This window comes from Microcaecilia unicolor, chromosome 3 (assembly GCF_901765095.1).
Source record: "Microcaecilia unicolor chromosome 3, aMicUni1.1, whole genome shotgun sequence".
NCBI lineage: Eukaryota > Metazoa > Chordata > Amphibia > Gymnophiona > Siphonopidae > Microcaecilia > Microcaecilia unicolor.
Window position 1 is genome coordinate 400471970 of NC_044033.1, and position 27002 is coordinate 400498971.

General features: G+C 44.7%; 1 protein-coding gene across 1 annotated transcript in view; it reads left to right on the plus strand.

The window, feature by feature from the left end:
• Nucleotides 1-27002, plus strand: part of LOC115467061 (cysteine-rich venom protein-like) — a 129871-nt gene that overhangs the window by 63563 nt on the left and 39306 nt on the right. The window contains exon 6 of the mRNA XM_030198736.1: nucleotides 12282-12382. Coding sequence (XP_030054596.1) covers nucleotides 12282-12382 — 101 coding nt within the window. The remainder of the gene's footprint in view (nucleotides 1-12281; nucleotides 12383-27002) is intronic.

A 27002-nucleotide genomic window follows, 5' to 3' on the forward strand; every position in this document is an offset into this window, starting at 1 on the left:
CATTGTATTAAGCTCGTTCTAGTTAAATACAGGACAATTGATATAGAACATACGCAGGTTCTAGTTTATAGAACCAGCGTTAATGGTGAACTTTTTGATCAAACTGACAAGTTCTAAATTGTTATATTTATATTGTATTTATTGATAATGAGCTGTAACATCTTGTGAGAGGGTATATAGCTGTGCACTACTATTACGCTTATTGATGGATGGCTGGAGCATGCAAATGTTTGAGTGAGGTAAAATTGTATTGTATGTTGTTATGTATGGATGATTGACATTTATTGTCAATAAAAAAAAGGTTTTTCATATGTTCTGGAGTCTTAAGTAGCCATGTGTTAAAACTGACTCTGGTTTTGAAAAAATTCCCTATAGCTAAATAATTGAATTTTAATTGCCAAACCTTAGACCATTCTTCTAGCTTCCTCAGATCCTTTTTCATGTTTTCCACTCCCTCCCGGGTGTCCACTCTGTTACAGATCTTAGTATCATCCGCAAATAGGCAAACTTTACCTTCTAACCCTTCGGCAATGTCACTCACAAATATATTGAACAGAATCGGCCCCAGTACCGATCCCTGAGGCACTCCACTACTCACCTTTCCTTCCTCCGAGCAAATTCCATTCACCACCACCCTCTGGCGTCTGTCCGTCAACCAGTTCCTAATCCAGTTCACCACTTCAGGTCCTATCTTCAGCCCCTCCAGTTTATTTAAGAGCCTCCTGTGGGGAACCGTGTCAAAAGCTCTGCTGAAAACTATGTTTGTTGTTCCTATTTACATGATGCTTAGTACTTGACAGTATTAATTTGCAATCTTTTGTCTGATTTTTATTTTTAATTAAGGGCTCCTGATCTACTATGGTCTCTTTTGCAACCTCACTATCGGGATACCCTATCTTTCCTGTTTTGGTGATATCTTTGAAAGATACCTTATCCCGAACCATGTGCTTTTGAGCAACTGTCGGCCTTCTCCAAGTTTCTAGTTTAAAAGCTGCTCCATCTTCCTTTTAAATGCTGATGCCAGCAGCCTGGTCCTACCCTGGTTAACGTGGAGCCCATCCTTTCGGAATAGGCACCCCCTTCCCCAGAATTTTGCCCAGTTCCTAACAAATCTAAAACCCTCCTCCCTGCACCATCGTCTCATCCACGCATTGAGACTCCGGAGCTCTGCCTGTCTCTTGGGCCCTGCACGTGGAACGGGTAGCATTTCAGAAAATGCTACAGTAGAGGTTCTGGATTTGAGATTTCTACTTATATCCTAAATTTGGCTTTCAGAACCTCTCGCTCACATTTTCCTATGTCATTGGTACCCACATGTACCAAGACAGCCAGCTCCTCTCCAGCACTATCTAAAATCCTATCTAGGTGACGCGTGAGGTCTGCCACCTTCGCTCCAGGCAGGCAAGTCATCAGGCGATACTCGCGTCCACCAGTCACCAAGCTATCTATATGCCTAATAATCGAATCACCAACTACAACAGCTGTCCTAACCCTTCCCTCCCGGGCAGCACTTGGAGACATATCCTCGGTGCGAGAGGATAGTACATTCCCTGGTGTGCTGGCCTGGCTACAGGAGTACTTCCTACTTCACCAGGGTGATGCTCTCCTTCTAGGAGACCTCCATCCTCCAAAGTAGCACAGGGGCTACCAGACTGGAGGTGGGACTTCTCTATAACATCCCTGTAGGTCTCCTCTATGTACCTCTCTGTCTCCTTCACCTCCACACAAAGTCTGCTACTCTAGCATCAAAAGAATGGACACGTTCTCTGAGAGATAGGAGCTCTTTGCATCAGGCATACACATATGACATCTCACCAACTGGGAGATAATCATACATGTGACACTCAATGCAAAAGACTGGATAGCACGCCTCTCGGTGATGGACTGCTGATTCCATCTTAGTATTTTTGAGTTTTTCAATCATTTAAAACTTGCTAAAGTGTTAAGGATATTAGCTTAATATAAAAATGTCTTAGTTTATGTGAAGGGGCATAATCGAACGGAAACGTCTATCTCCATGGGCGTTTATCTCCGAGAACGGGTCCGTGAAGGGGCGTACCGAACCGTATTTTCGAAAAACATGGACGTTTATCTTTTTTTGAGCTGGGCGTTTTTGTTTTTCAGCGATAATGGAAACTGAAAGCGCCCAGCTCAAAAACGAATAACTCCAAGACATTTATTCGTGGGAGGGGCCAGGATTCATAGTGCACTGGTCCCCCTCACATCCCAGGACACCAACCGGGCACCCTAGGGGGCACTTTTACAAAAAAAAAAAAGGTAAAACAGCTCCCAGGTGCATAGCACCCTTCCCTTGGGTGTTGAGCCCCTCCAAATCCTCCTCAAAACCCACTGTCCACAAGTCTACACCATTACTATAGCCCTAAGAGGTGAAGGGGGGCACCTACATGTGGGTACAGTGGGTTTGGGGGGCAGTTTGGAGGGCTCCCATTTACCAGCACAAGTGTAACAGGTGGGGGGATGGGCCTGGGTCCACCTGCCTGAAGTCCACTGCACCCCCTAATCACTGCTCCTGTGACCTGCATACTACTGCCAGGGAGGTGGGTATGACATTTGAGGGTGAAAATAAAAAGTTGTGAAACGGCATATTTTGTGGTGGGAGGGGGTTTGTGACCACTGGGGGAGTCAGGGGAGGTCATCCCCGATTCCCTCCAGTGGTCATCTGGTCATTTAGGGCACTTTTTGGGGCCATATTCGTGGAAAAACAGGGTCCAGAAAAAGTGCCCTAAATTCTCGCTAAAAACGCATATTTTTTTTCCATTATCGGTGAAAGGCGCCCATCTCTGATCGCCCGATAACCACGCCCCAGTTCCGCCTTCAACACGCCTTCAACACGCCCTCATCAACTTTGTCCGCATCCGCGACGGAGTGCAGTTGAAAACGTCCAAATTCAGCTTTCGATTATACCGCTTTATTCGTTTTTGTGAGATAAACGTCTATCTCCCGATTTGAGTCACAATATAGGCATTTTTCTATTTCGATTATAAGCAGGATAGTATATTGTATGATTTATTTAGTGTTTCCTTCTTAGATGGTAATGAAATGTATTTAAAACTCTGTAAGAACACTCCTTGCTTGTTACCCTAATTACAATAACTGACTATAAATGAAGAGTTGTCCTAGGGGTGGGCGGGAAGACTAAACTAGATCCTGCAGTGCCTGCTAGAGGCTATCTGTTAATGCTGTGGTTCAAAGTTCAAAACTAATGGGAAAAGACTATGAAGATTTGTTGATAAAATTTGCTTTTTTATATTTTTATTCTGCCTATCACTAACCTACAATTCCTCCTTTAAACCCCAATCTTTAAGTTCCCAAAGCACAATAGTGTTCACTTACAAGAGAAATGTCCTGTTCTCAAAATTCAACACCAGAATCTGTTGCCACACACATACACATTAAAATGCTCCAAAAATTGACTCCACAAAGCTAAATCCTACCGAACTCCATGAAGGCTATGTACTCTGAAATGCTTTTTTGGCAAATCTTAAGACAGCAAAGAAAGGCTATTTTTAGTGCAGCCAAAAAATAACCTATTTTCCATTTTCCAAATTAATGGGATTGCACTAATGTATGGCCATTAAGAAATATTAGCATGTGAGCCCTTACAGCCATCTATTTTGTGGAGGAGCATCCTATTGGTTAGAGCATGAGTCTTGATATCTAGAGGTGGACAGTTCATATCCCAGTGCTGCTTCTTGCGATCTTGGGCAAGTTGCTAAACTCTCCATTGCTTCTGGTACAAAAAATTAGATTGTGAGCCCTCCAAGAACACAGAAATACACAGTGTACCTGAATGTAAGTCACTTAAGCTACTACTGAAAAAGGTGTGAGCAAAATCCAAATAAATAATGTGCTAATCTGTTAACACATAGTAATGCAGATGTGCTAACTGATTAGTACCAAAATGCACATACCACCTCTCCACCCCCCCCCCCCCCCAGACATACCGCTTCTGTGAAAAAAATAAAAATTATTTTTTTAATATGCGAAGTGTGCAGAAGATTGCAAAATTACCACAGAATGCCTCAGCACTAGTGCTCACTGCAGCTTAGTAAAAGGACCTCTTAGTTTTTTTTCTTATTTAACATTAACTTTGTTATCCAATCCTCTATTAGTGTGATACATTTATAACTACTAATCACTACTACTACTAATCATTTCTATAGCAGTACTAGATGTATGCAGCACTGTACACATTATATGCAGGTACTTTCTCTGTCCCTAAAGGGCTCACAATCTAAGTTTTTTTTGTACCTGGAGCAATACAGGGTTAGGTGACTTGCCCAAGGTCACAAGGAGCTGCAGTGAGAACTGAACCTAGGTTGTCAGGATCAAAGTCTGCTATGTTAACAAGTAGGCTACTCCTCCACTCCATTTGTTTTGTATCTTGAAGAGTAACATAAATAGGAATTAGAATTAGCCTGTGTAGATGAAAGCTAGAAAACCTTCTCTCTACAACTATAAGCCTAATAAATGTATAATAAACCCTCCTCAAAAATACATTATAGCTCCTCAAAAATACAGGAAAAACCTCAACCCCAGGCAAATCCTCACAAGGGCTGCTATAGGCTGACTACTTGGGTATAGTCCACTCTAGATTGATCAGGGTGAATGACAGAGACTGGCTTGGGTGGTAGTAGCCCATCAGGGAAGGTTACATAGGTGGTGGCCGGTTATCACAGACCTATTTGGAGACTGTGGAAATTTTTCCCTGAACATTGAGCACTTGGAATTGAATTTAAGAGAATAACTTACATGTGATTTGCATGGACAAAAGAACTTAATTTTGGCCGAGTCTTTGGGCCCTGAGCAGGGCAAGGAAGCAAAGGGTAGGAGCCCGGGATGTCCTAGGTGAGACAGGACCCAGATGGAGGGAGATAAGTGAGGCCTCCCCTAACACACCCTGAGGCACGTAGGGGGCCTGGCCAGGACTTCATAGCCAGGGAGCCCTGAAATTAGCATAGTAAATGAAGGCAGATAAAGACCTGTACGGTCCATTCAGTCTGTCCAACAAGATAAACTCATTTTACATTGGATGTGATACTTTATATGTATACCCGTTTGATTTGTCCTCACTACTCTCAAGGCACAGACCGTAGAAGTCTGCCTAGCACTCTTCTTGTACTAAACGTTCTGAAGCTAATGTCGAAGGCCCTTAAAATTTACACTTAAGCCCCTCCATATCTGTTTAGTCATGATCAGGGTATAGACTGTAGAAGCCTGCCCAGCACCGGTTTCACTTCCCAATTACCACCATTGCCACCCAATCTCCGCTAAGATTCGTAGATCCATCCCTTCTAAATAGGATTCCTTTGTGTTTATCCATGCATGTTTGAATTCCATTACCATTTTCATCTCCACCTCCCACGGGAGGGCATTCTACATATCCACCACCCTCTCCATGAAAAAATACTTCCTGATATTATTCCTGAGTCTGTCCCCCTTCAACCTCAATTCATGTCCTCTAGTTCTACCACCTTCCCGTCTCTGGAAAAGGTTTGTTTGCAGAGTAATACCTTTCAAATATTTGAATGTCTGTATCATGTCACCCGTGTTTCTCCTTCCCTCCAAGGTATATATGTTCAGGTTGGCAAATCTCTCTTTGTATGGTTTGCAATGCAAATCCCATACCATTTTTGTAGCTTTTCTTTGCACTGCTTCCAGTCTTTTTACATCTTTAGCAAGATACGGCCTCCAAAACTGAACAATACTCCAAGTGGGGTCTCACCAACGACTTGTACAGGGCATCAACACATTTCTTCTGCTGGTTATATCTCTCTCTAAGCAGCCTAGCATCCTTCTGGCCATGGCCATCACCTTGTCACATTGTTTCTTCACCTTTAGATCCTCGGACACCAACACCCCAAGGTCTCTCTCCTGAGTCGAGCTTACTAATCTCTCCACTCCTATCTGGTATCTCTCTTTAGGGTTTCTGCACCCCAGGTGCATCACTCTACACTTCTTGGCATTAAATTTTAACTGCTAGACCCTCGACCATTCTTCTAATGTTCAGAGATCCCTTCTTATTGTGTCAGGTTCTCTCGGAGGAGTCTGGACTCGTGAGCCCTTGGGCTGCTGACGGGGAGCGGCAGCAGCAGGCAAAAACCCACCAACTAGGACTGGACAGGAAACAGGATTCTCAAGCAGGATACAGGAACTAGCGTGACTGGACAATACTTCACCTGCGCTTGGCCGCCGTTCCATAGGGGTTGAGCCCCTAGGTGCAGGCTGCCGGCAGGACTTACTGGACGGAGTGGATCAAGACAAACTTGACTAGACAGGGTACAGGATACAGGGTCTCAAACAGGCAGGAAACAAACACAAGCTGGGCTAGAACAGGGTTCAAGGTACAGGGTCACAAACAGACAGGAAACAAGCACAAGATTGGCTAGAACAGGGTACAAGGTACAGGGTCTCAAACAGGCAGGACACAAACACAAGCTTGGTTAGAACAGGGTACAAGGTACAGGATCTCAAACAGGCAAGGAATACAGACTAAGGACACTAACTAAGAAACAAGGCTAAACAAGACAAGGCAGAAATGTACTAAGCACAAACACCAACCTGGACCTTTGGCATTGCAAAGGCAAAGCAGAAAGTTTCCAGGTGGCTAATAAACCCATCAGCAGCTGAGGCTCAGATGAAGCAATCGCAAGGCAGCTAAGGGTGAGGCTAGCTGCCAAACTTCCAAGCAAAACTGGAGGGCTAAAATATCTAGACCGGACCGAAAAGAGAGTCTGGAAAGTCTATGGCAGCCACCGGTTCTGGCCACCAGAGGGCAAGAGGAGCACAAATCAAAAAAAAGTCACAATCGTGACACATTGTTTCTACTCTCTCCAGGGTACCCACTGTATTGGCTATTTTTGTGTCATCCGCAAAAATGTTAGAGCCTAATTTCTCTTCTCTGGAGGAGAGAGATTTTGGGGACCCATCTAGCTACCTGCACCACCGCTGCCACTGAGACCGAGACTTGCTGTTGGTGAATTTGTGGCCTATGTTGTTAGTAGGAGAGGATTGCTTTTGGAGCCTTGATCTATGATATCAGTAGGTAGTAGGCGCATGTTTGAACTTTTGGCCTATGTTGTCAGTAAGTGGGTAAGTTGCTGGAGAAATCTCAGTCTACAGTGTTGGTAGGTAATGTCTTCTTCACATTCTGTAGTAGTAGTGGGATTATGGGGATGCACTGGTGGCCAGAGCCTAGAAAGTCTGTATTGATTGTCCCCTCGGGTACTCGAGGAATTCTAGTCAGAGACCCTACTGTTTGGCCCAGGCCACGAAAGTAGCAGTAGAATGAAAAGTAGCTAAGATGCTAAAACTTGGGATTATTGAAGAATCTAACAGTGAATGGACAAGCCCCATTGTTCTGGTTCCCATGTCAGAAGGAAGTACGCATGTCTGCATAGCCCAGCCCAAGGGGAGTGCTTATGCAATAAGTTGCAGGGAGAAACAGTTCTAGTTTATTATTGACAATTAGGGTGGAGTTTAAAGGTAATAAAAGTTCCTGTTTAAGCACATCATCTTTGGCTGCCTTCACCCCTGCCAGAACCCTAGGAGGAGAGAGGGTATCCTGGCAAGGCAGAATAAACTAAGGCTGAAATTAGGAGTCCCTGTCTCTAAAAGCAGTAACTGTGATGGTGAAAGAGCTTTGGGTGGGTAAGGAGAACCCAGCTTGGAAGCAGGAGTTGAAGCAGGGGAAGCCTGTTCAAGACCAGGGTGTATCCCTGAGAGGTACATCGCTGGAAGGAGGACAGACAGAGAGAGAGGCCTGATCCTGAGGGAAGTGGATTGTGATAAGAGACATCAGGAGCAGCCTTGGATTTTAAAGCCAAAGGGATGGGTGATGGACTGGAGGAGCTGTATATTTGTACATAGTTCTGGATTACATAAAGAAATGTTTAGAAGTGGATATGACCGTAACAAATTGTCTTGGCTGGATTAATACAAACAAGAAAAACCCCTTAAACCATATGCTGATTGTACATAAAAACTTCAGCATTTGGAATTGCTGCAGTTACAGAAGTTAGTAAAGTTTTGTAGAAAAGAAAAATATCCTCAGTTGTGCTAAGCATTCTTTAGGAGAGAATGGAGAGCTGACTTCAGGATTGTTGAGTATATTAGGGAAAGGACAAATAAAGCCCAGCTTAATATCCTACAGCCTTCCGGAGTAAGTATAGCCCTGGCCTGCGACCAAGCTCGTGTTGTTGAATATAGACATTATGAGTGAGAAGCAAGTGAGACATGTGTGGCTTGGGTCTGGAGGTGAAAGCGAGCTGGTCTGGAGGCAAAACTCGGGTTACATGTGCTCAGCCTCATAATGATGACTTCAGGGAGTTCAATGTACATATCTGGCACAGGGATGGCTCTGGTAGCTAGGGCATGGGCTTTCATCTTTATAGTGGCAACCTGCTCTGTGATGTAGTCAGGTCTCCATCCTCCTACTGGCAAGAGAAAGGGCAGCCAGGCATTGGCAATGTCTGACAGCTTCACTCCACTTTGCCTTGGTGACCTTCCATTTATTAATCCCAAAGTAAGGGCCCTTATCCATGTAAAGTCCATCCTCCACTAGGCAAGACTCTCTGTTTAAGTCCAGACCCTCATCTCCACGTTCACATAGACCCATGCCTAGAGCAGCTTCCACCCCAAACTCAATACAATGTCTTTTATCCAGGGGGCTTCTGTCCGCCTACCTATCAGTCCATACAGTCCTTAAGAGGAATTCAGTCTCTAGCAGATTGGAAAAAAATAAACCCCTCGGATGTCAGTTTATTCTTCCCCCTTTAAGCAATGTTCATAACAAAACATCAAGTTCATAACAAATCCGCATTCACATACGTACCCCCCAGCTCCACAGCTCCAACACTAATCAGAGTCCATGGACAAAGGGATATATAGAGCTGTTCTTTTGCTTTTAGCTTCAACCAGAGTTCATTTGTGTATAGAACAGTTCTACTGCTTTCAGCTTCAACCCTCTATTCCTTCACCCCTCCACTTGGGTATTAGTAGAGGCTGAAGGGACCCCCTCCCATATCTATACCAGCACCAGCTCCAGGTATCCTCGCAAAAGGGTCAGAGCTGAGCAGTTCTTTTCTCCCTCCCCAGGAACCTGCTCCCCCCCCCCCCCTGCACCAAGCTACAGAGCAAGGCTGCTATGAGCCCCTTCAATTGTTCCCCTTTCATCTTGGCCAAAGCAGAGATATCCATAGGTTCCATATCCACAGTTGCCTCCTGAAAAACCACCTCTCTTTCCTCTAAGGGTTGCCACAGTCTATGGGTTCCTTCTCCTGTGTCTCCCCCAGTTGCATCATATCCCTCTGATTAAACCTCCCCAGCCAATCTCCCTCCTCCCCTTCAGGAGACTGGGAATTGTAGTGCTGGGCATTCCTCTTGGCCAGGTCAGGTGCCCTATCTTGGGACTGCTGGGATCTGTAGTCTTCTTGCCTTTCAGAGGGACAGGAAAGACTGCTTTTCCTAAGAAGGGAGGGCAATCTAAGCCGGGGCATCTGGGACTTGTAGTTTCATGGGGTTTCTGGGTAAGGTTAACCTCCCTGGCCTTTTTCTCTACAGACTTTCCTGCCCCTTCTTCAAGGTTCCTCAACCCATTTGTACTTCCTTTTCTGTCTGCTTCTGTGTTTTGCTATCTAATATGGGTCATGGGTATGACACCTATGTGGTGGTGGGGGCTGAAGGTGTGGCATTTCAGGATTGGGGTTGGCAGCTGGGCCCATCATGGAGCAGCTACATGCCCTGCTCACATATGTTGTTCTTGCGTTCCTCCCCCTTCACCCATCCTCCCATATACCACTAGGCTACATCCCCCTCAAAGCAGGCTCTTGGTATGCACTAGAGGTGTGTCATGCAGGTTGGTGGCCTCCCACTCACACTGTTTCAGCCTTCTCTGTCATTCGTATGAGCCTGTGGAGCAGGGTAGTGTTTCATATTACTATTTATGTGACATCAGAACCAGACCTGTCAAGTCTCCTGTATTCAGTGAGAGACTCCTGCTTTTGTGGATCATCTCCTGCACTCCCACTGGGGGGGGGGGGGGGGGGGGGGGGGGGGGGGGCACCTGCTAAGCAGACTTCCCTTCTATCAGCAGCAGCAGATATGTTAATAAAATGTCATCAAATCCATTGCTCTTTATTCCTTTGTGAGTGTGACTGGATCGTTTGTAACCTGGCCTCATGTTGCCTTCAATCAATATTCCTTCTCCAGCCCCTATGCAATCCTAATTTTTCTGAACTACCTGCTTTTATCACTGGGCATCCTCTGTACCTTTTGATAGCATGGAAACACTGTCATATACATTTCTGGCCTAATTCACATTTCCCAGATCTGTATCATGTTGACATTTACTTGTCTGGGGTTGATGAGTTTCTTATTAAAGCACCTGCACAGCCATTTTAGGAATGTCCCTTTACTTGCAATCAGGGGCGTATCTGAACTGCGGCGGTAGGGGGGGCCAGGGCCAGAGAGGGGGGGCACATTATAGCCCCCCCCCCCGCCGCCGCCGCCGCCGCCATTGCCGATCCCCCTCCCCCCAGCCGCTGCCATTGCTAACCCTCCCCCTCCGTTGCTCGCCTACCTTCGCTGGCGGGGGACCCCAACCCCCGCCAGCCGAGGTCCGCGTCCTCCTGCCGCTGCCGGCTGCCTTTGGTCCTTTCATTCTTCCATTGAAGCTGGCGCCGACGAAAAAGTTTCTTTTGAATCTGACGTCGCTGCACGTTGCACGTTGTACGTGCAGGACGTCAGACTCAGAAACAATTTCTGAGTCTGACGTCCTGCACGTACAACGTGCAGCGACGTCAGACTCAAAAGAAACTTTCGTCGGCGCCAGCTTCAATGGAAGAATTAAAGGACCAAAGGCAGCCGGCAGCGGCAGGAGGACGCGGACCTCGGCTGGCGGGGGTTGGGGTCCCCCGCCAGCGAAGGTAGGCGAGCAACGGAGGGGGAGGGTTGGCAGCGGTAGGGGGGTCCAGGGCGAAATCTGCGGGGGCCCAGGCCCCTGAGGCCCCACGCAGATACGCCCCTGCTTGCAATGTCAGTGTGCATGTGACTTACAATTATGTGCAGATGCAGAGATATGCATGGATTTCCATATACTCTACTGCAGATGGGTTGTGACAGAACAGTGTGTTTTAAGCCTGTAAAACTGCCTTAATTAATCTTGAAGCTCATTTCTCTAGTTTGGCCAGCAGGTGGTGCATGTTATGTTTTAAGCTGTTACAAAGAACTAACCTTTCCTTCTTTAGTTAACACAGATAAAGGAAATGCCTGCAGTGATGTAACCAGCTATTTTTAAAACTTGTTGTTCTGGGCTCTGATTGGCCCAGGAGCTCATTTTCATTTAGATTTTACTTTTTTTACCTCAGTCTTAGCTAGGGAAAAAAGAGAGAGACAGATCTCATTGCTGAGGTTCTGTGAACAGTTATATGTCTTGATCTTCCCAGGTACTTTTCAGAAAGTAAACAAATGTTTAGATAGTTTTATAATTGATCCATATTTCAGTTACCTGTTATTGATTGCTGATTGCACTTCTTTTTGTTCATTGTTCAATATTTTTAAGACAATAAATAATTTTCAGTCTATTGCCTCTTAGGACTGATAAAGAATCCTGGTGGTTTGTATGTTGGATCTGTGAATGATTTCTGGGAACTGTGGGACCACTGGGAGTGTGGCCCCAGTAACTAGAAATCACTGGGGATAATTTGAGAGCGGGAGACTCACCTAGAGGCAGTTGGGACCCAACTGGTGGGAAGAGGGTGCTATTGTAGAGCTCGAGTGGCAGGTGCAGGTGGACCTGAGCTGTGCTGGGGATAGACCCTCTAAGTGGCTGCAGAGTAACCCCAGGCTGATGGCTAGGCGTTTTGTCACATGGGTATGTAATTTTACTACTGCAAACGCACCAGTTCTGTAATGCATGCATCCACCCAGGTGTAATTTATAAAATACAGGTATGCATTTGAGCAGGGCCACATTTGGGTGCACCCAAAGATTTATAGGACTGACCCCAGCATGGTTAGCCTTTAGCATGCTGCATTTATAGTAGTGTGCAGTAAAGATGTACGTGACTAGAGAAACACCTTATCATATTTTACTGCATTAGGCCTTTTATGTTACTGGATCTTCTAGCTTTTTGAGTTTTTGTGGATGCATCACTGAAGATGTTAGCTTTTTTGTATTATTCTTTAAGAATTGGCCTTAAATTACTCTTTTATCTTATACTTGCTAAAGACTCTATATTTGTTTTTACTATACCTCTACAGCTTGTTTGGTATTCTAGTTTTTTGATGGCAGCTGCTGTTGCTTATTGTCCAAATTCAACAACAATCTACAAATACTTGTATGCTACACGGAACTGGCCACGGTATGATTTATTATGCATTTAATTTTTCTTGCAGTTTTCTTCAAAATGTATATTAAAATAACAAGATGTATCTTTTATGTTCTATGAGAAATGATGGTTGGGAAATGTCCTTAAGGAATGATCACCAATGCATTGTTTAATTTTCTTCTGAATAGCGAATGGATTTTTACTTTTTAAAAAAAGAGTTTGTGTACACTATTGATAAAAAGGTTGTGAACCCCATAGAGGGGCATAATCGAACGAAAACGCCTATCTCCATGGGCATTTATCTCCGAGAACGGGTCCGTGAAGGGGCGGACCGAACCGTATTTTCGAAAAAAATAGACGCCCATGTTTTATTCAACAATGTGTGAGCTGGGCGTTTTTGTTTTTCAGGTATAATGGAAAATGAAAGCGCCCAGCTCTAAAACGAATAAATCCAAGACATTTATTCGTGGGAGGGGCCAGGATTCGTAGTGCACTGGTCCCCCTCACATGCCAGGACATCAACCGGGCACCCTAGGGGGCACTTTTACAAAACCAAACAAACAGGTAAAAGAGCTCCCAGGTGCATAGCACCCTTCCCTTGTGTGTTGAGCCCCCCAAATCCCCCTCAAAACCCACTGCCCACAAGTCTACACAATTACTATAGCCCTAAGGGGTGAAGGGGGGCACCTACATGTGGGTACAGTGGGTTTGGGGGGGTTGGACGACTAATAAGCATTAAGCAGCACAATTGTAACAGGTAGGGGGGATGGGCCTGGGTCCACCTGCCTGAAGTCCACTGCACCCCCTAACAACTCCTCCAGTGACCTGCATACTGCTGCCAGGGAGCTGGGTATGACATTTGAGGGTGAAAATAAAAAGTTGTGAAACATCATTTTTTTGTGGTGGGAGGGGGTTAGTGACCACTGGGGGAGTCAGGGGAGGTCATCCCCGATTCCCTCTGGGGGTAATCTGGTCATTTAGGGCACTTTTTGGGGCCTTATTCGTGAAAAAACAGGGTCCAGGAAAAGTGTCCTAAATTCTAGCTAAAAACGCATACTTTTTTCCCATTATCAGTGAAATGCGCCCATCTTTGTTCGGCAGATAACCACGCCCCAGTTCCGCCTTTGCCACACCTCTGACACGCCCCCATAAACTTTGTCCGCATCCGCGACGGAGTGCAGTTGAAAACGTCCAAAAATCGGCTTTCGATTATACCGCTTTATTCGTTTTTGTGAGATAAACGTCCATCTCCCGATTTAGGTCGGAACTTGGGCATTTTTCTCGTTCGATTATAAGCAGGCCAATATGGTCTGTATTTTAGCACAATTTATTGTTATTAGATCCTGATATAACTCAGACAAAATGGATATATTTTGATTATTTTTTAAAAGAAAGATAAACACTAAAGTATCCTTGTGTGAAAAAAGGCATACAAACTATCCTTTCAAGAACAGTTGACACATTTTTAACTTCAACCAAATGTTTCCTGTAATTGTTGGTCAGTATCTCACATGGCTCTTGAGGAAATTTATCCTAAACTTCCACAGAAAACTATTTCACATTTGTGATATTTGAGAGTTCTTTGCATAAACATCTTGCTTCTGGTATTGCCAGCTAGCTACAGATCAGGCCCTATTAAAAAAAAAAAAAGAGTAGTTAATGGTCATCTGTATGGTTTACATGACCTTTTCTAAACGTTTGGTATGCATCCATCCACTGGTGAAATAGTCTATATATGGAATAAGTTGAAGACAAAAGTGAATCTACCTAGGAGTGGTCATCCATTGAATTTCAACCCAAGAGCAAACCAGTAAATCAGCCATAAAGTCACAAAGAATCCCAGATTCACATCTGCAAACCTGCATGCCTCTTTTGCTATGGCTGATGTAAGGGTTCATATGTAACCATCAGGAAACAATTGAGTGATGATGGTGTTCATAGAAGGATAGCTTTGCAGCATAAAATCTGTTTCAGCGCCTGACCTTTGGTACACTATCGGGCTCATTTTCGAAAGAGGACACCCATCTATTGACACAAATCGGAAGATGGACGTCCTTCTCACAGGGTCGTCCAAATTGGTATAATCGAAAGCCGATTTTGGACGTCCCCAACTGCTTTCAGTCGCAGGGACGGCTAAAGTTCAAGGGGGGCGTATCGGTGGCATAGCGAAGGCGGGATTTGGGTGTGCCTAACACTAGGATGTCCTCAACCAATAATGGAAAAAAAGGACATCACGACCAAGGCACAAAAAGGTGCCCGGAATGACCAGATGACTATTGGAGGGAATCAGGGATAACCTCCAGTTACTCCCCTAGTGGTCACTAACCTCCTCCCACCCTCAAAATATTTTTTGCCAGCCTCAGATGTCATAATCAGGTCCATGACAGCAGTATGCAGGTCCCTAGAGCAGTTTTAGTGGGTGCAGTGCACTTCAGGCAGGCAGACCCAGGCCCATACCCCCCTACCTGTTATGTTTGTGGAGGAAACAGTGAGCCGTCCAAAACCCACCAGAAACCCACTGTACCCACATCTAGGTGCCCCCTTCACCTGTAAGGGCTATGGTAGTGGTGTACAGTTGTGGGTAGTGGGTTTTGGGGGGTTCAGCACACAAGGTAAGGGAGATATGTACCTGGGAGCAATTTATGAAGTCCACTGCAGTGCCCCCTAGGATGCCCGGTTGGTGTCCTGGCATGTCAGGGGGACCAGTGCACTAGAAATGCTGGCTCCTCTCATGACCAAAGGGCTTGCATTTGGTTGTTTCTGAAATGGACGGCCTTGATTTCCATTATCGCAGAAAATCAGAAACAACCAAGTCTAGGAACGACCATCTCTAAGGACGACCAAAATTTGAAGATTTGGACGTTCCTGACCATATTATCGAAACGAAAGCTGGACGTCCATCTTGTTTCGATAATTCGGGTTTCCCGCCCCTGCATTGGGACATTTTGTGAGGACGTCCTCATGAAAACTTGGACGTCCCTTTTGATTATGCCCCTCCACATAGAATGAGAGGGATGAAACACATTTTAAAAAGGCCATTCAAATTGGAATTGAGATGTCCAGGTTGGAATGCCCACAACTTCTGCCAGTATTTTAGAACAAGATCTCTCAGTGCAGACTTGTTTCTAAAATACATGGAGAAATGGTTGTTTATGCACTGGTTACATGCGGCATGAGCATTCATTTTAGAAAAATAAGGGGCCCTTTTACAAAGGAGCGTAGGCATCTACGCGCATCCAACATGCGTCAATTTGGAATTACCGCCCAGCTACTGCATGGACAGGGTGGTAATTTCATTTTTTACACATGTCCGATATGCACATTTGAAAATTTAGTATTTTTTGGCGCATGGTTCTAAGCGGGCAGTAATCGGCAGTGTACGTGCACTGACGATTACCGCCCAGTTAACGCATGAGATCTTACTGCTAAGTCAGTGGGTGGCGATAAAGTCTCAGGCCCAAAATGAACACGTGCCAATTTTTATTTTGCCACACATCCATTTTCAGCCAAAAAAGGCACGCTGAAAAATGGACCTGCGTGCATCCAAAACACATGCCTACACTAGTGCAGGCAATTTTTTGGCACACCTTAGTAAAAGGACCCTTAAATGTCTAAAATACCAGTGGTCAAAACTGGCACAGAAATGTTTATGTGCCAGCACATAACCATTTATGTTGTGGAATTGACAAGAGAATGCTGGTAAGGTTATAGATATTTCTGCATAACGTTTTGCTGATGCTTTTTTCATTTAAGTGATTAATATTGCTAAAACGTTTGAATCATTATCTTCTTCCTTTCAGGAAACTCCTTGTTTAAGCAACAAGATCAAATGTTATGCCCTATATCCACATTTAAAACCATGAAAGATGCTATTGTTAATTTTGTGACTGGCAATTACAAATAAGTCTTTGGAATTGGGTATTGTACCGTGTTCTTTAAAAAGAGCTTCTGTTACATCTCTTCTATAATGTGAAAAATTAGATTATCATCCAGTTTCATCAATTCTGTCTCTGGCTAAAGTACTGGAGAACATTGTTTTGCAACAACTTCAAGACTTTGACTACAATAATATCTTGGATAAAAATTAGTTTGGCTTTAGACAGAAATATAACAATTAGGGGTCCTTTTACTAAGGTGCGCTGAAAAATGGTTTGCGGTAGTGTAGGCGTGGATTTTGGGTACACGTCAATCCACTTTTCAGTGTGCCTGTAAAAGAGGTTTTTTAAAAAAAAAATTGCCGGAAATGGACATGTGGCGAAATCAAATTTGCCGCGCATCTATTTTGGGTCAGCGACCTTACCGTCAGCCGTTGTCCTAGTGGTAAAGACACACACTGTAACTGGGCAGTAATGACCCATGCACATCAAATGGCACTTGGCATGTGTCCGATATGCGCGTGTGAAAATAAAAACTATTTTTGGGACATGTGCCAAAAATGAAATTACCATAAGAGTCACACGATAGCTGGGCGGTAACTCCATTTTGGCGGGCGTTGGGTGCACAGACACTTGCATAGCTTAGTAAAAGGGCCCCTTAAACTTTAAGTTCTGTTTTAGATACAGTAAAACTTGGTTTTGACAGTGGTCTACAATATTTTATGGTAACTCTTGATATACCTGCTGCCTTTGATACTAATAACCAGAATATTTTAATTGATCAACTTGAGAGTTTTGAGATTGTTGGTACTGTTTTATCCTGGTTTAAATATTTTTGAATGAGTGTTCTTGTCAGCTTAGAACTAGTGCTGGTGTTTCGTCGTGGACGCTGATTGACTCAGGAGTCCCACAGGTATCCATGTTTTCTGTCACACTTTTTTTTTTACATACAAACATATACCTATCTATCTATCTATCTATCTATCTATCTATCTATCTATCTATCTATCTATCTATCTATCTATCTATCTATCTTTTACATACATACATATATCTATCTATCTATCTATATCTATATCTATATACATATGACACCAATTTGCAAATTATTATCTTGCTTAAGATTAAGTTATAAGGTTTATGCTAATAATTTACAATTCTTGCTGTCAGTTGACACAATCAATGAGGATGCTTTAAAACACTAAGCACACTATTAGGCTGATTAAACAGTGGATGGTTGCTAATAGCTTTCACCTTAATGTTGCTAAAACTCAGGCTCTTTTGCTATCAAGAACTAAATCTAACTTGTTTCCTTCTAGTTTTTTTGCTAGGTGGATGTTAAATACTAACTAACTAACATTTCTAAAGCGCTACTAGGGTTACGCAGCGCTGTACAATTTAAACATAGAAGGACAGTCCCTGCTCAAAGAGCTTACAATCTAAAAGACAAGAGAACAATTTAAAGACAAGTGAACAATCTAGAGGACGAGTGAACAGTTAATCTGATAGGGTGGATAGATTGGAGGACGAGTGAACAGTTAATCCGATAGGGTGGATAGATTGGGCCATTTCATATTTCTAGAGCGGTTAGGCGCCAAAGGCAGCATTGAAAAGGTGAATTTTAAGCAGAGATTTGAAGATGGGTAGGGAGGGGGCATGGCGTATGGGTAAAGGAAGATTGTTCCAGGCATAGGGTGAGGCAAGGCAGAATGAGCGGAGCCTGGAGTTGGCAGTAGTGGAGAAGGGTACTGAGAGAAGGGCTTTGTCCTGTGAGCGGAGGTTACGGGCGGGAACATAGGGGGAGATGAGGGTGGAGAGGTAGTGAGGAGCCACAGACTGAGTGCATTTGTAGGTAAGGAGGAGGAGCTTGAATTGTATGCGATATCTGATCGGAAGCCAATGAAGTGATTTGAGGAGAGGGGTGATATGAGTATATCGGTTTTGGCGGAATATAAGACGTGCAGCAGCGTTCTGAACAGATTGAAGGGGGGATAGGTGGCCGAGTGAGAGGCCGGTGAGGAGTAAGTTGCAGTAATCAAGGCGAGAGGTAATGAGAACGTGGACGAGAGTTCTGGTGGTATGCTCAGAGAGGAAAGGGCGAATTTTGCTGATGTTGAAGAGGAAGAAGCGACAGGTCTTGGCAGTCTGTTGGATATGCGCAGAGAAGGAGAGGGAGGAGTCAAAGATGACTCCGAGGTTGCGGGCAGATGGGACGGGGAGGATGAGGGTGTTATCAACAGAGATAGAGAGTGGAGGAAGAGGAGAGGTTGGTTTTGGAGGAAAGACGAGGAGCTTGGTCTTGGACATGTTCAGCTTCAGGTGGCGGTTGGACATCCATGCCGCAATGTCGGATAAACAGGCCGATACCTTGGCCTGGGTCTCCGCGGTGATGTCAGGTGTGGAGAGGTATAGCTGGGTGTCATCAGCATAAAGATGATACTGAAAACCATGAGACTAGATCAGCGAGCCCAGGGAAGAGGTGTAGATTGAGAAGAGAAGGGGTCCAAGGACAGATCCCTGGGGAACTCCAACGGATAGTGGGATGGGAGTGGAGGAAGATCCATGGGAGTGTACCCTGAAGGTGCGGTGGGAGAGATAAGAGGAGAACCAGGAGAGGACAGGGCCTTGGAACCCAAAAGAGGACAGCGTGGCAAGAAGTAAATCATGATTGAAAGTGTCAAACGCGGCGGAAAGATCGAGGAGGATGAGGATGGAGTAGTGACCTCTGGATTTGGCCAGGAGCAGGTCATTGCAAACTTTAGAGAGTGCCGTTTCAGTCGAGTGCAGGGGGCGAAAACCGGATTGAAGTGGATCGAGGATGGCATGAGAGGAGAGAAAATCAAGGCAGCAGCTATGAACGGCACGCTCAAGTAATTTGGAAAGGAAGGGTAAAAGAGAGATGGGGCGGTAGTTGGAGGGGCAGGTAGGGTCAAGTGAAGGTTTTTTGAGGAGAGGTGTGACAACGGCGTGCTTGAAGGTGTCAGGGACAGTTGCAGTGGAGAGAGAGAGGTTGAGGATGCGACAGATGGCGGGGTGACAGTATGGGAGATGGTGTTGAGTAGGTTGGTGGGGATGGGATCAGAGGAACAGGTGGTGCATTTCGAGGAGGAAAGAAGGCGGGAAATTTCATCCTCGGTGATCTCAGGAAAAGAGGAGAAAGAGACCTGGGTAGGTTGGTTGAGGGAGAGGGTTAAAGGGTGAGGAGGTGGTGGTGGCTTGGTCGTGAACTCAAGGTTGATCTTATGCACTTTGTCGCGGAAATAGTCGGCCAGTGATTGAGCAGAGAGAGAAGGGGGAGTAGGAGCGGGGGGCACTTTTAGGAGGGAGTTAAGGGTGGTGAAGAGGCGACGAGGGTTGGAGCTGCGAGAATTGGTCAATTGGGTGTAATAGTCCTGTTTTGCATGGAATAGGGAGGAGTGGAGGGAGGATAGCATGAATTTGTAGTGGAGGAAGTCTGAAAGGGTACGAGATTTCCTCCAGAGGCGCTCAGCGGATCAGGTGCAGGAGCGAAGGTAACGGATGCAAGGAGTCAGCCAGGGCTGGGGATTGGTGCGTTTTGTGGGACGGGAGATGGATGGCGCGAGGGTGTCCAAAGCAGAGGAGAGAGTGGTATTGTAAGCGGAGACCGCTTTGTCGACAGTTGCGGAGGACGTGATGGAGGGGAGGAGATTAGAGATAGTAGATGATAAGGTGGAGGGGTCAATAGCCTGGAGGTTCCTGGAGGTGGTGGTTAAAGTTGGACGGGGTGGAGGGGGGGGTGAAGAAGTGTGAATGTGATCAGGTGATGGTCGGAGAGAGGAAGAGCTGAGATGTGGAAATTGGAGGGTGTGCCGGAGGAGGAGAGGACGAGGTCAAGACAATGGCCATCACGGTGAGTAGGGGTGGTGGAGCACAGCTGGAGGTTGAAGGAGGATGTTAGGGTGAGGAACTTAGAAGCATGGGGGTCGGATAGGTCATCAGCATGTACGTTAAAGTCTCTGAGAATGAGGGACGGAGATGAGGGGTCAAGAAAGACAGAGAGCCAAGCATCAAAGTCGGTAAGGAAGGAAGGGAAGGATTTATCAGGGGGGCGGTAAATGACTGCCACTCTGAGTGGTAGCGGGTAGAATAGCCGGATGGAATGGGCTTCAAAGGATGAGAAGCAGTGAGACTGCGGAAGGTGGAGGGGTTGGAAACTACAGGAGGGTGAGAGTAGCAGCCCAACGCCTCCGCCGCGGCCAACTGGGCGGGGCGTGTGGGAGAAGAGATAGCCTCCATGGCAGATGGCTGCAACTGAGGCAGAGTCTTCCGGGGAGATCCAGGTTTCGGTTAGGGCAAGCAGTTGAAGGGAGCGAGAGATAAAGAGATCGTGGGTGAGAGGCAGTTTGTTGCAGACTGAGTGGGCATTCCACAAGGCGCATGAGAAGGGGAGGGAGGAGGGGGGAAGGAGGGGAATAGAGATGAGATTGGAGACATCCTGGGATCATTCGCAGGGATAGGATGGGGACAAGTGAGGGGGACCTGGATTAGGGTTAATGTCTCCCGCGGATAGCAGGAGGAGGAGCAAGAGAGTGCGGAGGAGGGTGGGGGAGGTCGGGCGACGAAGGTGATGAAGACAGGGTGTACTTAGGAGGAAAGGGGATGGGTTAATGGCAGGAAGGAAGTGCCGAAGGTTGAGAGCTAGGAAGGAGGAGGGGGACAAGAGGGATGGTGAGGTGAGGGATGGAGGTGAATAGGGTATTGCGGTGGTGGGCAGGGTGGGAGGGCAGCGGGTAGTTCTAATGGTAGACAGTGGGAGTGGGGGGGGGGAAAAGAATATTAGGAAGGGACAGGGCAAGGAAGAGAACATGGACAGGGGCCATAGGTGGTGACTGTGGTGTAACAGGTGACTGTATAGTGACTGAGGTGTTAAGCAGTTAACAGGTGTTAATGGGTGACTATGTAATGACTGAGGTGTTAAGCAGATAGATAGGGCTTGAAGCTAGGTTTTGGGTTGGCGATTAGGTAAGTCAATGGTTGATAAGCTAGCAGGCAGGTAGGTAAGTCAATGGCTGAGAGGCTCGCAAGCAGGCAGGCAGGTTACTCGATTTGTTAACAGGCAGATGGATTGGAGCAAGCCGGAACAAGCTGAAGCAAGCAGGAACAAGCCGGAACAGGCAGGAACAGATGGACAAGCTGGAACAAGCAGGAACAGATGAACTGTGTCAGGATGAGCAGACGGACAAGCTGGGATCAGGAAGACTGGAACGAGCTGCGATCAGGAAGACTGGAACGAGCTGGAACACGCTGGAGCATAAGAATCGGAGTAAGCAAGGAGAGGCTGGGTCAGGCAGGCTGGAACACACTGGAGCCGATGGACAGCAGGGGGAAGGCTGGATCGGTGGCTGGAACTAGCTGGACACGCTGGATCCGGTGGACTGGGGCAAGTCGGAAGAAGCTGAATCAGGCGGACTGGAACACACTGGAGCCGATAGACTGGAAGGATCAGGCGGGCTGGAACAAGCTGGGCTCAGGAGAACTGGAAGAGCTGGAATACGCTGGCTGGGTCAGGCGGGCTGGAACACGCTGGAGCCGATGGACTGGAACAAGCAGGGGAAGCTGGGTCAGGCGAACTGGAACAAACTGGGATCAGGAGGACAGTTGTCTCTGAAATGTGGTACCTAGGTGCTCTGACTACTCACTCTTTCTGAAGTCATTAAAATTATTTTTTGTAAAGCTGTGTTTTCTTTGCAGAATTCAGGATTTATTGTCTTTTAAGAATTTTCATACAATTTTGCAGAGTTTTGTAATTCCACATTTTGACTACTGCAATTCATTGTTTATTGGCCTTCCATCATTTTATCCTGAAATCTTTACAGATTGCCATGCTAGCAATTCTAGTGTGGCAAATGTGATGAAACCCCTAGGAATTGAAAGGGCTTTGTCACATTTACCATACTGGAATCGCTAGAGAGCCCTTCAGTTATTGTACTTCAAAATTTGACCATAGATCCTCAATGCTGATTTCTCTTCATTTGCTTCTGAAAGAGATAAATTCAATTTAAAGTGATGACTCTTATTTTTGAAGTCAATAAGAATGAGACCACTGATATTTTATCTGCTTCCCTTAGGTTCTATAAGCCAACACAAAATCTCTGGTCAATGGATGAATTTTTACTTTACTTGAAGTTCCCACCTTTTGATCAGTTAGTCTTCTTGACTTTGCTCATCCATCTTTCAAGTTATTGGTTAAAAATTATGGAATTTGCTACCTTTCTTCTGCAATTTAAGAAACATCTTAAGACCTATTTATTTCAGAAAGCATACTCATCACAGTCTATTTAATTTAGGGTCCCTTTTACAAAGGTGTGCTAGCATTTTTAGCGAGTGCTAAAAATTCACATGTACTAAATGCTCGGACACTCATTCCTATGGACATCTTAGCATTTTGTAAAAGGTGAGCTTAGTCAGAAAGGATACTGGTTATGGAGTCTAGATAAAGCTGTCATGCTGTTTTATGTAATCTTTTATAAGGAATTCTATGTTTTCATTTTTAACTGTGTATGTTTTATTGTACTCCACCATGAACAGCAGAATGAGCAGAATATAATTTATTTTAGAATAAATAAATTATTCCATTATGCCTTTGAAAGTCGGCAGCCAGTGAGCTTATGCATTTATTAGCTGTCAGTAAACATGTATTATAAGCCCTTTTGTAAATCAAAGGGGTTATTTTTTTTTTACCTGGGAAGTGTGGATGTCTGGAGCTGGCAGGGGGCAGGTCAGAAAGATGATGCCTGGATACATTTGCGGATAGGTGTCATGTTTTCTGAGCTAGTACACGTGTGAAGACAGGTGTGCACATTGGAGGAAGGTACTGGTGAAGAGCAGAAATTGGGCTCTGTTGGGCCTGGCTGGAGTGCTTCTGAGTATGTGCAGGTCTTCTCATATGCACAGAAGAGCTCTGAAGGCCCGATGCAGAGTCGGGGCCTGAATTTGACTTCTGGGCTGGTATTGGGGAAATGAAACCAGGCCCATGGAAGTGAAGGATTATGCTGGGGAGAGCCTGGAAGGGCTCATTCAATGGTTTTTATGGCTGCTTTTTGAACACCTACAGACTCGGAGGCTAGAATCAGGGGTGCATGTGCACACAGAGATGACGTTGAGATTCTTGAGGCAGGCGCACTGTGCAGCAAAACACAGGATTGCATTGAGTCTTGATATCATTTTTATAGATCCCTATGTTTTTAGGTGATCTTTGTTTGTGACATTTTTAATAAATATCCCTTGGTTGACACTTCTTTGGTCATTCCCTTTTTCGTTTTGTTTTTCCAGATTCATTCAAAAGCACCCGGATGATAGGGAATGGGATTTGATATACTGCCTTTATGTGATTACAATCAAAACATTTTATATATTTTATATACAGATACTTATTTTGTACCTGAAGTAATGGAGGGTTAAGTAACTTGCCCAGAGTCAGAAGGAGCTAAAGTGGGAATTGAACACAGTTCCACAGGTTCTCAGCCCATTGCCCTGTTATGCTTCTGGATTAATGTTCTCTGAATAGCTGAGTGATAAATATATTGTTCACAATAATACCAGTTTTGTTCAGCAAAAAATAAAACACAACCTTCCAGGCATGGTGGTGAATGTATCATGATATGGGGCTGCTTTGCTGCATTAGAACCTGGCTGGCTTGCTATCATTGATGGAACCATGAATTCAGTGTTATATCAGACAATTGTAGAAGCTAATGCTCAGCTATCCACTCATCTGTGAGCTAAAAATTAATCAAAAGTGGGCCATGCAATAAAACAACAACACTAAACAATCAAGTAAATCCACCACAGAATAGTTGAAGAAATGTGTTTTTAGACTGGCCAAGTCAAAATGTTGACCTAAATCGTATTACAATGTATTTATTTATTTATGACATTTATATCCCACAGTATTCCCACCCATAGGCAGGCTCAATGCAGCGTACAATAATTAATAAACAAACAATAGTACAAAGTACAGTAGACAAGGTCACAGGAGAGAGAGAAAACAACGAAGGAGGAAGAGGAAGGGAGGGGAGGTGATAAATCAGCACGGAAGGAGTCGTGGCCTAAAAGGGTATGGCACCTGTAGGGTTCTTAGCGTAAGCACTGCCAAAAAGGAAGGTCTTGAGCCGTTTCTTGAAGGTCGAGTGATCAAAAGTGAATTTAACCTCTCGAGGCAACCCGTTCCACAATTGAGTGCTGAGGTAAGGAAAAGAGGAACCATAGACGGTCTTATATTTGAGGCCATGAGGGGCAGGGTAGTGGAGGTTGAGGTACGAGCGGGCCAACCTTCGGGAATTCCTGGGCGGTAGGTTAATGAGAGTGTCCATGTAGGAAGGGGCATCGCCATAGATGATTTTGTGCACCAATGCACAGGTTTAAAATGTTGTGACAAGACCAGAAGTAAGCTGATTATGCACTTAACCAGCTACGGAGAACCATATAAAGGTAGGGCTGACTTTGTGGTCCTATTTATGCAGTTACCTAAGTTAAGATAAGTTCTGAATGTTGGCATGTAACCAGCCAAGTGCTAACTCCACTCCCAGAACATCTCTCAAATAACAGTTTTGAGTTGGGCATTAACTTGGACATTTTCAGCAGCACTAAACAGTTAAATGCCACTGAAAATGACCCGTTAGCCCCAAGCAAGTGATTTAACTGGCTAGGAGCCATTTGTGGCTGGTTAAATCACTTTGAATATTGACTCCTTTATTTTTATTTCTTGAATGCTTATCATTTGAATTCCATCTCTGGTTTTGGATGTTTCAGCATATTTTATGAAAATATAAAAAAAACACATATGAACATGTGCTTTCACTTTTATCAGTCTGTATGTGACAGTGATATCAGAGATGGTGATGGAGTCAGGATTAGAGGGTAGGCAAAAGATTAAACAGCTCTCCAATAGAAAGCATAGCTGGGTCTGATGAGAAGCCCAAGTTTGACCAGTTAAAGAGGAACTGGTGTGGGATAATGTGAGCAGAGGGGGTGCTGGGGAGCCAAGGACCCAGGAACTGAAAACCAAAGCAGTAAGATCAATGGAGAAATTTCTGGTGGTGAGAGCAGGACCTTTTCCAAAGAAAAAAAAATGGCTGATTTAGAGCCAAAGTTTTACCAGCTGCAGACTGGGAGAGCTGATGGCTGCAGTGGGTGGTCCTTTTGCCATGACAGTTGACTATCATAATGGCTTTATTCCCCCTGTTGACTGCATTGTTTTTGTGTCAGCTTCAGCATGAGAGATAGAGGGATAGAGAACAGTGAAGGAAAAGAGTTAGAGAGTAAGAGTGAACATTGGTGGGAAATAAGGGAAAGTGAGTAGCTATGCAAAAAAGCAAGGGGACAGATTGAAAGAGAGAGTAGGATAGGAGAGGGTGATTGGAGGAAGGAGAGCAAGAGAAAGAGTGTAAAGAAAAATGGGGCAAGCACCTGCCTCCCAGTATCCTTCCACAAAGTGTCATACCCTCACCAACAGCCCTCACATACCTACCATTGCATCCAAATACCCTACCACTCCCTACCCACATATGCTCATCCTCACTCAATCCCATCTCATATATAACAAGGGGTACCATATTTGCCCAAAAGAAAAAGAGGACACATGCCCCACCCCCTGTTACACCTGCCTGCCTCCTGTCACACCCTTTCTCACCCCGCCTTGCCCCCTGTCACTTTGACCCCCCCCCCCCAAAGAAAGCCAAATTCCCTCTCTCCCCCCACACATGTATATCCCCTCACCAATTTTCCAGCCTCCCTTCTCCCACATGACTTCATTCACTACTCATCCCCTCCCTTCCTTTATCTTAGTGTGGTGCCCTGGTGATCTAGTGACCTCTTCGGGTTAGAAAAGAGCCCCTTTTCTGCCCTGCGTGTCTGAACACTGCCTTGCTCCAGGCGCCAATTCAAAATGGCTGAAGAGAGTTTATTTATTTATTTATTGCATTTGTATCCCACATTTTCCCACCTATTTGCAGGCTCAATGTGGCTTACAGAGTTTTGTTATGACAGTCATTCTAGGGGTCAAGCAGTGACCTTGTAAGACTTCTGTGGAAGATTAAAAACCCTTATTGGGATGTGTCACATAATAGAATGTTAATTAACTGTGCTAATACTGTGCCCAATAATATTGAGGTCATCATTAATCAAAGAAAGTCAGAGTCATTCTCACATTCAAAATATTTTAAATGTTCTAATTTAAAACATAAAAATCAGATAAATTTAAAGTATCTTACTTGTTTAGATAATCCTATTGTTTCTTGGGTGCCTATTCCTTGTTACTATTTTAATTCTAGATCATTAAGTAACAAGATTCATGAACATCAACCAGGATGTGTGTTTATAATAAGAAACTTGGTTTGTTTCAGAAGTACATTCATTCATTCATTCATTTAAGTATTTATATACCGCTTAGACCTAAGCGATTTACAGATTCATTTGCAGTTGACCTGATTATTAAGGACTTATGTCCATTTGGGTATAAGATAGTTTCTCTCCCTAAGAACAGGAAAGGGGAAATTAGGTTTGTGACAATTTTAAAAACTTGTTTACACTTGCATATTTTAGATTCAATAAGTGATCCTAAAATAGAAATATTAGCCTGTCATTTAACATATGACACTTTGAAAGCTGATATTATTTTTATGGTGCTCTATTGTCCCCCTGGAAAATGGCATTTGACTAAGTAAGTTTTAAAATTTTATATTTTGTAATTCTTTAGATTCCAACTATAAGCAGATTTGTGGTGATTTAAATCTTCATTTAGAACTTAGTTCTGATCCA